Source organism: Saccopteryx bilineata, chromosome 4 (genome assembly GCF_036850765.1).
Source record: "Saccopteryx bilineata isolate mSacBil1 chromosome 4, mSacBil1_pri_phased_curated, whole genome shotgun sequence".
Taxonomy (NCBI): Eukaryota; Metazoa; Chordata; class Mammalia; order Chiroptera; family Emballonuridae; genus Saccopteryx; species Saccopteryx bilineata.
The window spans coordinates 36258156-36271217 of NC_089493.1; the positions used below are offsets into that span (position 1 = coordinate 36258156).

The 13062-nt window shown below is 50.9% G+C and overlaps 1 protein-coding gene across 1 annotated transcript in view; it reads right to left on the reverse strand.

Annotated features, from left to right (window-relative positions):
* Positions 1–12186, reverse strand: part of PLEKHG3 (pleckstrin homology and RhoGEF domain containing G3) — a 79828-nt gene extending 67642 nt beyond the window's left edge. Inside the window, exon 1 of the mRNA XM_066273140.1 lies at positions 11952–12186. Coding sequence (XP_066129237.1) covers positions 11952–11984 — 33 coding nt within the window. The 5' untranslated portion in view covers positions 11985–12186. The remainder of the gene's footprint in view (positions 1–11951) is intronic.
* Between the last annotated feature and the right edge of the window lie 876 nt (positions 12187–13062).

Here is a 13062-nt window from a genome sequence, read left to right on the forward strand (position 1 = left end):
CCTGGCATGGAGGAATCCACTCACAGAAATAGGCAAGATGCTAAGAAGACAGAAAGTTGACCAGGAGCCTCCCGGGGTGAGGAGGCTGGGATGGGCTGGCGGAGCTGAGAGGAGAAGCTAGGAGTCAGAGAAGCTAGGAGAGAAAGCCTCGGACTGCAGCTAGCCAGGCAGCTAGAAGACCATAGTGCCTGGGGGCTGAAAGTCCTCCTGCCTTTATCCCTCAGGCCAGGAGCCCAGGAAGCAATATTTCTACCCCCAACATTCCATGTCCCGGGCCCCACCCACACCAGATGAGTAGGGACTTGCTGAGTGCGACCCAGCAGGACAGTAACTAACCAGGTGGGTGTTGCTGGAGATGGAAGAGATCACACTGCAGCTGGCAAGCTGCCTCTGTCCCTCCCCTGCTCCATAAATAGTCAGTGCTGCACCAAATGCTAGAGCGAGAGAGACAGACAGGCTCCCTGCCTCTCATGCTCAGACTGCAGGGAGGGCTGAGGCCCGGGAAGGGTGGTGAAGGGGATGCATCTGGGAAGGATACAGGGATTGAAGGGAAATGGGGTATTTTAAGAACAGATCTGGTGTGCCTGTGTGCACACGCTGTGCTTTGAGGCTGAGGGTCCACACTGCTGGCTGTTTCCTCTTTTTCCTATTGGAGCACCTGGAACCCTCCATGCCTCACCCAGGCCAGATGTGCCACTGTCTCCACAGGGTCCAGATGTTAATGTGGCAGTCCAGCCTGTCCTGACCACAGCACTATAGCTGTGTATGTGTGTATGTGTGTGTGTGTATATACCACGTGAGCAAGTGAAAGGGGTCCTAAAAAGAGACTTTCTTGCCCTTGGAGCTGAAGGAAGCATTACCTCCTCTTACTAAGAAATCCTGGGCCACCAGGATACTAAACAAGGAAGGGTGCTTTTATGGGTTGAATTACTGCTCCTCCCGGAAAAAAAAAAAAAAGTTGTTAAAGTCCTAACGCTCAGAACCTGTGAATGTGACTTTATTTGGAAATAAAATCTTTGCAGATGACCAAATTAAAATAAGTTGGCTCTAATCCAACACAACTGGTATCTTAATAATCAGGGGAAATTCAGACACAGAGACAGACACTCACACAGGGAGTACACACATTAAGATTGCCGGCAAGCTACCAGGAGCTAGGCGAGAGGCCTGGAACAGATCATCCCCTCACAGCCCTCAAAAGGAACCAACCCTATCGATGTCTTGATCTTGGACTTCAGGCCTCCAGAACTGTGAGACAATAGATGCCTGTTGTTCTAGGCCACCCAGTTTTTGGTACTTTGTCATGGCAGCCCTGGGAAACTAATCAGGCACTAAACAGAACAGTCAAACATGAGTACTTGAACTTGTCAGAACTGAGTTTGCACAGGGACGTAAAGTACAACACAGGGGATACAGTTAGTAACACTGTAAGAACTATGTCTGGCGCCGGGTGGGTACTGGGAATATCGGGAAGAACACTTTGTAAAGTATATGGTGGCCTCATCACTGTGCTGGACACCTGAAACTAATATAATATTGAATGTAAAAAATAAAATAAAATGGCTTAACCCAAAATAATAATAAAAATAAAGAGAGTGACATGAAAAAAAAAAAAAGAACTGAGTGTGACTCCCAGCTGCACCACGTACCAGCTCTGCCATCTTGGACAAGACACTCAAGTCTTCTGAGTCTCCATTTCTTCCACTTAACACGGGACTAGGAAGTGCACCCTCCCAGCGCTGCTATGAGGATATGAGTCTGGCCAGGTGCCTGGCACATGCTAGGGCTTGTAAATGGTGGCTGTTATTGCTATTAAGAACACACTTGTGACCCTGGCCGGTTGGCTCAGCGGTAGAGCATAGGCCCAGCGTGTGGAAGTCCTAGGTTTGATTCCCAGTCAGGGCACACAGGAGAAGCACCCATCTGCTTCTCCACCCTTCCCCCTCTCTTTCCTCTCTCTCTCTCTCTCTCTTCCCCTCCCTCAGCCAAGGCTCCATTGGAGCAAAGTTGGCCCAGGCGCTGAGGGTGGCTCTATGGCCTCCACCTCAAGCACTAGAATGGCTCCAGCCACGAGAGAGCAACGCCCCAGATAGGCAGAGCATCGCCCCCTGGTGGGCATGCTGGGTGGATCCTGGTGGGGCGCATGTGGGAGGGAGTCTGACTGCCTCCCTGCTTCTCACTTCGGAAAAATACAAAAACAAAACAAACAAACCACACTTGTTTCCAGCGTCTCTGTCAAAATTCCTGATGACAGAATTATTATCTCCAATCTACAAAAAGTCCAAACGTGAGAAACCAGCAAAGGAAAACAGAAGAAATCAGCTCACATTTGAGGAGAGCCTGATGTGCCAGGCATGGCACTGTGTGCTCTTCAGAATAACTTAAATGAGAGCATTCAAAGGCCCAGGACTCTGAGGTGTGGGTCCAGGAAAAGACCTGTCGGTGGGGATAGAAGGTGAGGGGACAAATCTGATAGGCAAGGCAAGGCAGGTGCCTCAATAGGAAGGGACTCCCAGGCCCGGAGTGCCCGCATCCCCTCTCGCCCAGCCTCTGGCCAGCCCCTGGCTAGGGAGGCGCCATGGGGGATGTGCAGGCTACAAACATCACCCCAGCAGAGCCCGAGTCACCCGACCACAATAATGTGCCTTTCTGCGCTGGCAGAGACAGAGGGCATTGTGTGTGCCGGCTGCGGCCTGAGACTCAGGCACAGCCCGCTCTCAGAAAGGCTGGATTGTCTCGGGCAACCTCCATGGCCTGGGGCTGCCACCCCACACGTCACAACCAACTCAGAGCAGACAAAGGGACAGACACTGTCGAAGACAGAGCACCTCTGAGACTGTAGGCTTCGAGGCCCGAGAAGGAGCCAGGATATAGAAAGGAAGCAGGAGCTTTGGGGGCAAATTGGATAATTCAGACCTGAGGGTTCATTTCTAAGACCCTTGCGATAGAGCTTCTAAAAACCTACAGCCAGAATATCTGTCAGAAAAACCAATGGTCAAGAGCAGGGAATGTTGGGTCGAGTATGGGTTCAAATTCTGTCTAGACCATTTCCTTGCTGAGTGACTTGGGGCAAAATAACCCATGAGGCATAGTTTCCTTCATCCCATAAACAGGGAAGTGTTTTTGTTTTTTGTTTTTTATTTTTTGTGACGGACAGAGAGAGGGACACATAGGGACAGACAGACAGGAAAGAGAGAGATGAGAAGCATCAATTCTTCGTTGTGGCTCCTTAGTCTCCTTAGTTGTTCTTTTTTTTTTTTTTCCTTAGTTGTTCTTTGATTGCTTTCTCATATGTGACTTGACCCAGGAGCTACAGCAGAGCGAATGACCCCTTGCTCAAGCTAGCAACCTTGGGCTCAAGCCAGAGACTTTGGGCTTCAAGCCAGTGACTTTTGGGCTCAAGCCAGAGACCATGGGGTCATGTCTATGATCCCACACTCAAGCCAGAGACCCCGTGCTCAAGCTGGCAACCTCAGGGTTTTGAACCTGGGTCCTCTGCATCCCAGTCCAATGCTCTATCCACTGAGCCACCGCCTGGTCAGGCTAGACAGGGAGGTTTATGAGGACTAAACAAACTGATGTCTGGTCCCTTAATAGACACTCAAGAACAATGATTATTAATCAGTATTGTTCCAAATGAGATGAAACATGCAAACACACTTAGCACAGAGTCAGGAACCTAGCAGTTGCTTAACAAATGTTGGGCCATGCTCTGCAGCCCTGGCTTCTGCCTGCAAAGCTCCAGTTGTCAGAGGCTAGCCAAGTGGCATGTATTTTTTAGAGACATCCTTTCTCTAGCAGCAAAAGGTACTCCGTAAACTCGCCTAGAATTGCTCTGGGCAAATGATTCTGTTCGGTTTCCTCCTCGAGGCTGGGTGCCAGCCAGCCCACAGACAGCGTCTGTTTTGCAGGTGGGAGCCGGGAGCCAAGTGTCGACAACGAGGCCCTCCTTAGTGTGCCTCTGCTCGCCTCCCAGTGACTCTGCATCCTGTGTTCTGCGGCACCTCGCCCAGCCCTGTTCTCTGGAGATTACCTCCTCAACCTCACCTCCAGGCATCTGGGAGAGCCAGCAGCCTCACCCCAATCAGCGACCGAGTGAGCTTCCAAAGGCTTGGCCAGCCAGGCACGGCCCGCCCGTCCTCATGGCTCGGGACCCTGCAGGAATCTGAAGAGAATGTGCCTCCTGGGCCAATGCCCAGTTCTGACTGAGGCCAGGCTGAGGGCCTCTCCTTGTCCCTCCCTCCCAGACACACAGGGCTTTATAGTCAGATTATACCATGGAAACTATGCACACGGCCTGCCCTGTTCACATGGCCTCGGCAGAGAAAATAGCCTCCCCTCTCTCTGCCAAGACCCACATCCTAGCCGGCCCAGACTACCAGAGCAAGCGTCCTGTGTGAAATAGGTCCCTGCAAACATCTCAGGAGGACTTGTTTGGGGGTGCCCCATGTCACTCCCCTGCTCCTACCCCATAGCCATCTGCTTCTCTCTCCTCAGAGATCTGGAGAGCTGGGCTAGACAGGAATGTGCTGCCTTAGATGACAGTTTCCTTCTGAGAACAAACCCCATTCCCCTTTCCAGGGTCTTCCTGACCTGGGAGCCCCACTCTGATCCTCCTCTGGCCCACCCCGCCTCATGGGATGAAGTCCACAGGACATGTCCAGTCAGAGCCCTGCCACATCCCTTTCTAGACCTATGCTGTCTAAGATGGTAGCCACTAGCCACATGTGGCAATTTAAATTTAAATGTTACTCAATTAAAAATCAATTCCTCGCCTGACCAGGCGGTGGCGCAGTGGATAGAGCGTCGGACTGGGATGCTGAGGACCCAGGTTCGAGACCCCGAGGTCACCAGCTTGAGCGTGAGCTCATCTGGTTTGAGCAAAAGCTCACCAGCTTGAACCCAAGGTCGGTGGCTGCAGCAAGGGGTTACTCAGTCTGCTGAAGGCCCACGGCACATATGAGAAAGCAATCAATGAACAACTAAGGTGTCACAATGCGCAACAAAAAACTAATGATTGATGCTTCTCATCTCTCCATTCCTGTCTGTCTGTCCCTGTCTATCCCTCTCTCTGACTCTCTCTGTCTCTGTAAAAAAAAAAAAAAATCAATTCCTCAGGTGCAATAGCCACATTTCCAGTGCTCGATTGCCCTCCGAGGCTAGTAACTACCATATTAGCTAGTGCAGATATGGAGCATTTCCAGAGTCACAGAATGTTCTGTGGTACAGCACTGCTCTGGACCACGCTCGGGAATTCTCTAGCCAAAGGCTCCTAGCCTGTCTGGGCTCATGATGGTGTCTTCCCTGAGTCTGACCTTCCAAGGGTAGATCCCACCGCCGGACGACCAGTGTGAACACCCAAGTAGCCGTAAGGGTGCTGGTGGGATGGGTCGGGGGACTGTGGGTGGAGCTGGAACTAGTGAGCTTCGGAGTCCACAGGCGTGCTCCCAAGGCTTCTCAGGGGGCCAGACAGAGCCGGGCTGGGAAGACGGGGTGTGGGGAGGTGTGAGAGCCAGACCAGCTCTTCTGGTGCTGCCACATTCCCGTGCAGAACTCCAAGGACTGAGAACTCTAAATCCAAACCTGTAGGCCATTATGAAGGAATACTTTTCAAGGTAGAAGATAGAACATACTTTTAAATCTTTTTCTTTCTTTCTTTCTTTCTTTTTTTTTTTTTTGATAGAGAAATATCAATTTGTTGTTTCACTTACTTACACCTTCATTGGCTGATTTTTAAAAAAATTCATTTTAGAGAAGAGAGTGAGAGTGAAACAGAAAGAGAGAGAGAGAGAGAGAGAGAAAACGAGGAGGAGCAGGAAGCATCATCTCCCATATGTGCCTTGACCAGACAAGTGCTGGGTTTCAAACCGGCGGTTTATTGGCTGATTTTTTTTTTTTTTTTTTGTATTTTTCTGAAGCTGACAACGAGGAGAGACAGTCAGACAGACTCCCGCATGCGCCCGACCGGGATCCACCCGGCACGCCCACCAGGGGGCGACGCTCTGCCCACCAGGGGGCAATGCTCTGCCCCTTCGGGGCGTTGCTCTGTCATGACCAGAACCACTCTAGCGCCTGGGACAGAGGCCAAGAAGCCATCCCCAAAGCCCGGGCCATCTTTGCTCCAATGGAGCCTCGCTGCGGGAGGGGAAGAGAGAGACAGACAGGAAGGAGAGGGGGAGGGGTGGAGAAGCAGATGGGCGCCTCTCCTGTGTGCCCTGGCCGGGAATCGAACCCGGGACTTCTGCACACCAGGCCGACGCTCTACCACTGAGCCAACCGGCCAGGGCCTGGCTGATTCTTATATGTGCCCTGACCAGGGATTGAACCTGCGAACTTGTCATATTGGTATAACACTTTAAGCAACTAAGCTACCCAGCCAGGGCTAAACTTTTAAAATCTTAAACAACTTTATTGGGATATAAGTCACATATCATACAATTCACCTATTTAAAATGTACAATTCAGTGGTTTTTAGTATATTCACAGATATACCTTCACCATATTCATTTTTAGAACATTTCCGTCCCTGCTGAAAGAAACTTTGTATTCTTTAGCTATCGTCTCCCTATTAACCTTTTACTACTTAGGCACAGGGCAGGTGGCTGCCATCACCTGCCATCACTGTGGGGGTAAGTTGTCTCCCTCTCACCTCTATGGTCAGCTCCCCGAGGACAGAGACCAGGTGTGATGCCTGTGTGCCCCTCCCCCTGCTGCACCTGGTGAGATGCCCACCACATGATAGATCCTTGAATGAATATTTGCTGGCTTTATTATTATGGTTACAGTTGCTCTTCTGTGGACATGACATGAAAGAAATCCAGTGATCATGGGCCGAATGGGGAGGGGGCCTAGAAGTCATGTTTTGTGAGGAAACACGAGGGTGTTTAGCCTGGAGGAGCTGGGGGGGGGGGCACAGAGTGTGAAGAATAACTTCTCAAACCTCCCTGCACCGAGAAGAGGGACTGGGCACACGAGGTCAAAGTTCCGGAAGCGGCAATTCCAGGCAGGGGAAGGGCTTAGTGACGGTGTGAGCAAGGCGGAAGGCAGTGGGCTGTGGCAGGGCATGCCCACTCACATGGAGCCCGAGCACCAGCTGTCCAGGAGGCCGGCTTCTGGGCGAGGCAAGAGCGGGCCTAGAGGGGTTCTCCAGTCTCTGTAGCCTCTGGGATCCCGGACTGTCACAGGGCAGAGGGGTTTCCAAGAGACACAGAAGCAGGACCGGCAGACCTGTGCTGTCTTCGCTTCTAACTTCCCCGCAGCAGCAGGGTCTGGACGCCCCCTCTTCCCTGCCCCAACACTTCTTCCTGCCAGCCCCAGGGAGGGGGCTGATCTTTCCTCTCAGAGCCTGGGGATGTGTCCGAATGAGAGAGGTAATTGAGATTGGCATGCAGCAAGTGAGCCGAGACTAATAAACCCAAGGAACAACAGGTCCAAACAGGCCTCAGGGAGGTTTCGGGTGCCAGGGCCCAGGCTGCAGCACTGCACAAAGCACCTGAGCCCCGCCAAACAGGCGACCGCACTGCCCTGGGCCCCGGAGGCTGAGGGGCACGGCCCTGGGCTGGGCTTGCGCTTGTTATTCCTGCCGTGCAGAGCTTGGGGGGTGGGAGGCAGTCAGGCTCCCTACACAGGGTGGCGGTGGGGGATCAACATATGATGACTCCAGTGACCAAGAGACAGAGTTGAGTTGACTTGCCACTGGCTCAACAGAGGAGGGAGGGCTTGGTTTCTCCAGCTTCATCATGAGCTGATTGATATAAGGCGGGCTGAAGAGCGTGGGCCCCGGCCCCGTGCATCCAGCACGCAGATGCCCAGACTGGGCGCCTCTGGGAGGGGGAGAAGGGAACACTGTATATTAGGTGCCTGGCACCATGCTCAGCATATCACCAGCTTACACGTAGGTGGTGCCTCCTATGTGCCAGGCACTGTCCAAGCGCCACGTGGATACTGACAATACTCAGGGACTCCGAGAGAAAACCATTGCAGAGAGGATAAGTAATGCATCTGAGGTCACACACCTCGCAAGGCCTGGAACAGGAGGTCGAGCCCAGGCGCTCCAGCTCCGGGGCCAGCCTTCACCCACTCGCGAGCAGCATCCCTAGTGCCTTCTCCTCACCCCCATGACAACCGTGGGGCACACTAGCATGACCTCTGTTTTTACAAACGGAAAAGCTGAGGTACACAGCAGCTAAGTGACTTGTCCTAAGCCATGCCATGAGTAAGCTGCAGACCCAAGATTCAGTCTGGGCCTGGGACCCTAAGACCCATGCTTCTCCAACACCCCACACGGAGTCTCCAGGAGGACACAAGGGGAGGTAAACATGGCTACTTTTTAAAAAATAATCATAAAATACAAATGTTGTTTTTAAAGAAATAAAGCAATAGTCTGACCGGTAATGGTGCAGTAGATAGAACATCTACCTGGGACACTGAGGACCCTGAGGTTGCCGGTTTGAGCACAGGGTCGCTGGCTTGAGTGTGGGATCATAGACATGACCCCATGGTCGCTGGCTTAGTAAAGGGATCCCTGGCTTGGCTGGAACCCCCAGTCAAGGCACATATGAGAAGCAATCAATGAACAACTAAAGTGCTGCAACTATGAGTTGATGCTTCTTATCTCTCTCCCTTTCTCTCTCTCTCACTAAAACAAAAAAGAAAAAAGAAGCAGAAGAACTAGAGCAATAAAATCCCCATGATGATGGTGGCGTAACCAGGCTAGATAAATTGGCTGTGCCCCAAACAGATCAGTAGTGAACTAGTGAGCCTCCTATTTGAATTTCTTCCACAGCATTGTTATTGTAACTTCAGGTGCCAGCTGCTCATGCTGACATTGTGTACATCTCTCCAATTGCACAGGTGAGAGGGTTTTACAAAAACCCTTTGTGGGAGTGACCCATTTTCCTGCTTGAGGATAAGTTATACTAGGCCCTGGGTTAAGTTTTTGCCTCTGGTGTCTTCACACTGACCCCTGCCCTGTGCCTGGAGGCCCTATAGAGTGATAGAAAGAGCTCTGAGCCTGGAGTCAAAGGACCAGGGTTAACCTGTGGGAGGTTAGCCTAGTGACAACTTCTCTGAGACTCTTCTGGAAATGCAAACACTGAACACAGCGACCTTCGAGATCTCTTCTCATGCGAGAGCTGATGCTCACCATCACATTCACTCATTCAACCGGCTTGGGCCAGGCACTGTGCTACACGCTGGGGAAACAGATTACTGTGGCTGTATCACGGGTCCCAAGGGGCTCACAGCCTAGCACTGTCATACAATTCTGGGCGACAAGTGTCCTGAGAGAGGCATGTTCGTACCATGATGATAAGCATAGAATTCTTGCTTGGAGGGGCAAGAAAAACTTTAATGAGAAGGATATCTTTAAACTGGACGTTACATGAAAAGGTGAGGAGGGATATTCCAGCCATAGGGAACAGAATGTGCAAAGGCACAGAGGTGGGAAGCAGCACAGCAAAGCCAGCCCACCACAAGTCATTTGATGTGAGCAGAGACCGTGGCGTGGGGGCCCCACAGAGGGGTTTTCAGCAGAGCTATGATATGTGTTTGGAAAAGTCACGCCAGTGGCAATCAGGATGATCAAGGAGAGCAATGACAAGTGTGGGAGTAGAAAAATTGACAGAAAACCATTCCAACACCCCAGGTGAGGAATGCAAGGGCCTGAACAAAGGCAGCAGCAGAGGGGACAGAGACAAGAGTTCTCCTGGTTTAGGGAAGAAGAATGTGCAGTGATAGACTGGATATAAAATAAGGGTTCTAGAAGTCTCGATTTCCAAATTAGGCACCTGGGTAAATTAGGAACACAGAAGGAAGAGAAAAAAGAAATTTCGGGAAAGATAACGCAGTGTATGCGTCGTGTATCTGAGTGGTTGAGAATTCCATCATTTTGAAAAAACTTGTATCATGTTAAAGACAACCCCTGAATAAGGCAGCAAAAACACTCCCTTGGGAATGACTGCCTTATTCCTGAAGTCCTACAGTAATAAAGACACTGTATTTTGAACCACTGTCCAAGGCATTTTCACTCCCAGGGAGCTATATTCTCTCACGGCATGCACCAGGGGTTTATCGGCCTAGGGGAGGAGAAAGAGGGCTAGAGCAAAATCCAGAGGGCAGGGAAGAAGGGGGACATGACGGAAGGGAAGTCTCTGAAACGTAGAAAGAGGAAGCACAAACCCTTCTGGTGGCTGGGGGGAGAGAGGGAGGGGCTGAGGAGGCCCCCCACCAGGGCTCTCCTGCCATACCCAGCCTTGATGGCGGTGTGGAGAACAGTAGGAAATCACCAGGGTTTGAGAGCATGCCAGAAACAAACAGATCTGTCCCCCACTGCTCTCCTGGGACCCTAGGGCCATCACCATGCGGTATGTCCCTCTGTCCAAGTGGGGACTCAACTGTGTGGTATGGTTAGCTTGGCAGAAAGACTTTAGAGGTCCCCTGCCCTTCACCCTGCCCACCCCAGTTCCCCTTGGCTTGCATGTGGCCCAGAGAAACTTGGAAGTTTCTAGAACCAAAAGAGAAGGCAGAAGGATGTTGAGAGCTAAGAGCCTGTGGCCCTGCCTTAGAAAAAGGAGAATGTACACATTGAATAGATGCAAGTTTGTATCTACAGAACCAGCAGGGCTGAGATAGGACACCTGAGCCACTTAGATCATCGGGCCCCACTACCCAGGACGTCAACCGCGATGCCGGTAGATCAGGTGAGAGACATTTCTGCAGAGGCCACTGAGGACTAGAGGACAGCACAGGGTCCAGCAGCCAGGCCAGCCACCCTCTCCCACTGCCCCAGAGTTATACACGAGGTTGGAGGGCAAAGGGAGGGGGGAGAGGAGGCCCACCCAGAGAGCAGGTAACAATAGTCCAGGCAGGAACTGGACTGAGTATTTATCCAAAAGAGGCTGAACTACTTTAATAAAACTATTTTAAAGTGGAAGACACTGGTTTTCCTTTAACTAGCAAATTTAAGGTCTTCCTCTTAATATTACTGGGAATGAGAATTGTGATGTTTATATAGGTTCTAAAAAAATAAAGAGGCTGAAAACCAAACAAAAACAAACAAAAAATGAGGCTGCATTTTTCTTTTTTTTAAAAAAAAAGCTGAGTTGTATATAATTTTTTTTTATTTTTTTTTAATTTTATTTATTCGTTTTAGAGAGGAGAGAGAGAGGGAGAGAGAGAGACAGAGGAGAGACAGGGGGAGAAGCTGGAAGCATCAACTCCCATATGTGCCTTGACCAGGCAGGCCCAGGGTTTCGAACCGGTGACCTCAGCATTTCCAGGTCAAAGTTTTATCCACTGCGCCACCACAGGTCAGGCTGTATATAATTTTTTGACACCTCTGCCAACTTATTTTAACGCAGATTAATGAGGCATAATTTATATACAGTTAAAAATCACCTTTTTAAAGTGTACATGTCAACAAATTTTGACAAATGTGTACAGTTTCGGAATGATCCTCTGAATTAAAACACAGAACAGGTCTGTCACTCCTAAAAGTTCCCCTGTGGCCCTCTGCAGTTTCTGGGAAGCCCTGGTCTGATTTCTTTCTCAGTAGTTTTGCCTTTTCCAGAATGTTGTGTAAATAGAATCACAGAGTGTGCAGCCTTCTGCGCTGAACTTTTAAACATATCTCCTTACCCACCCCAGCTTCCTCCTCTTCCCCCACTCTGCCTCCGCTGCAGATTGCTTTATATGGACAAATCCGATCGGCGGCAGTCCCAGCAGCCCCCGCACCGACCCCTGGACAGCCGTGTGTCCTCAACAGGAGCCCAGTGCAAGCCTCCCCCAGGGTCAGCGAGTCTGGATATTGAACATCCTAATCCTCTTCGCTCACTGGAACGTTTGCTTTTCTTTCAAAGCTGTTTCCTTTTGCCTCTTGGGACACAGAAGCCTTCTCTTCACGGCTCTCCCACCGGCCATGTCCCTCTGTCCTCCTCACCTCCTGGTCCTACCTGCCTCGCAGCCTGGGAACCTGGGGAATCCATGCTCACTGGTCTCGTTCCCTGTGAGCTTCAAGCATCGCTCTTCTCAAGCTTTCTCCTCTCCGTCTCATCTTTTGTCCTTCGTCACCTTGGTTTCTGTGCCCAGGCGGCCTTTGATCTTATTTGCCACAGATGGGGCCAGCTACTGAGCAGCCTCAAGGCATTGGCATCAGCATCGTTAGGTTGATTGGTTAGGAGTTTGTTGACGGTTGAGGTTTTCTCTCTCAGTGAGCAACAAGCCAGAAACCTCAACACTGCAATTTCCTTCTCACCTGACTGATGGCGACAGATTCTGCGTCTCCAGGGCAAGGACCAGGGCAGGGACGGTGCCTTTACATGCCCTAATGAGTGTTGCCTTCACAATGGTGAGGAAATAAAGAAGGTGAAAAGCTAAGACAAGAGGAAACAGCCTTTGTGCTTGGGGGCAGGGCTTGATCTGTCTGACAAGGGAGGACCTCAGAGGAATTTCTCTTCCCACCTGTGCCAGACAGTGGCAAGCGGACTGAGCCTTAGAGGAGCTGCACACCCCTTCTTCATCTGCTGGGAGGCTTTGCAAAGGATCGTGCCCAGGGAACTGAGTATTTCCCGGTGTCTCAGGCAGGGAGGGAACTTGCTGTGGGAGAGGAGGGAGGAAGCATGTGGGAAAGAAAGTTAAGTGCCAGACCCGTGGGAGGCTAGCTCTCTCCTGGTATGATAGCTCTTCCCTGATGTCACTGACATCTTGACCTCACTCAGGGGCCAGCCCCAGGGAGTCTGTAGTCAATGTTTCTGATGAAACTGGTATTATCTAAGACCTTAGGCTTTACCACTGCTTCCAAGGAAAGGGGGGAGTAGGGGAGGGAAGGCAGTGTCTGTGTTTACTCAACCCTTTCCACAGCCCAGGGATTCGGAATTCAGCTCTGGAGTCAGACTGTGGGGTTCCAGGCCTAAGCTCCTTCACTGACCACCCATGAGGCTTTAAACAAGTCACCTAACCTCCCAGGACCTCAGCTTCTCCATCTGTAAAATGAAGGTTGCCATAGGAACTAACCCACTCCGTTATAGTGGAGATGGAATGGAAGAATCCATATGTACTTGGCAC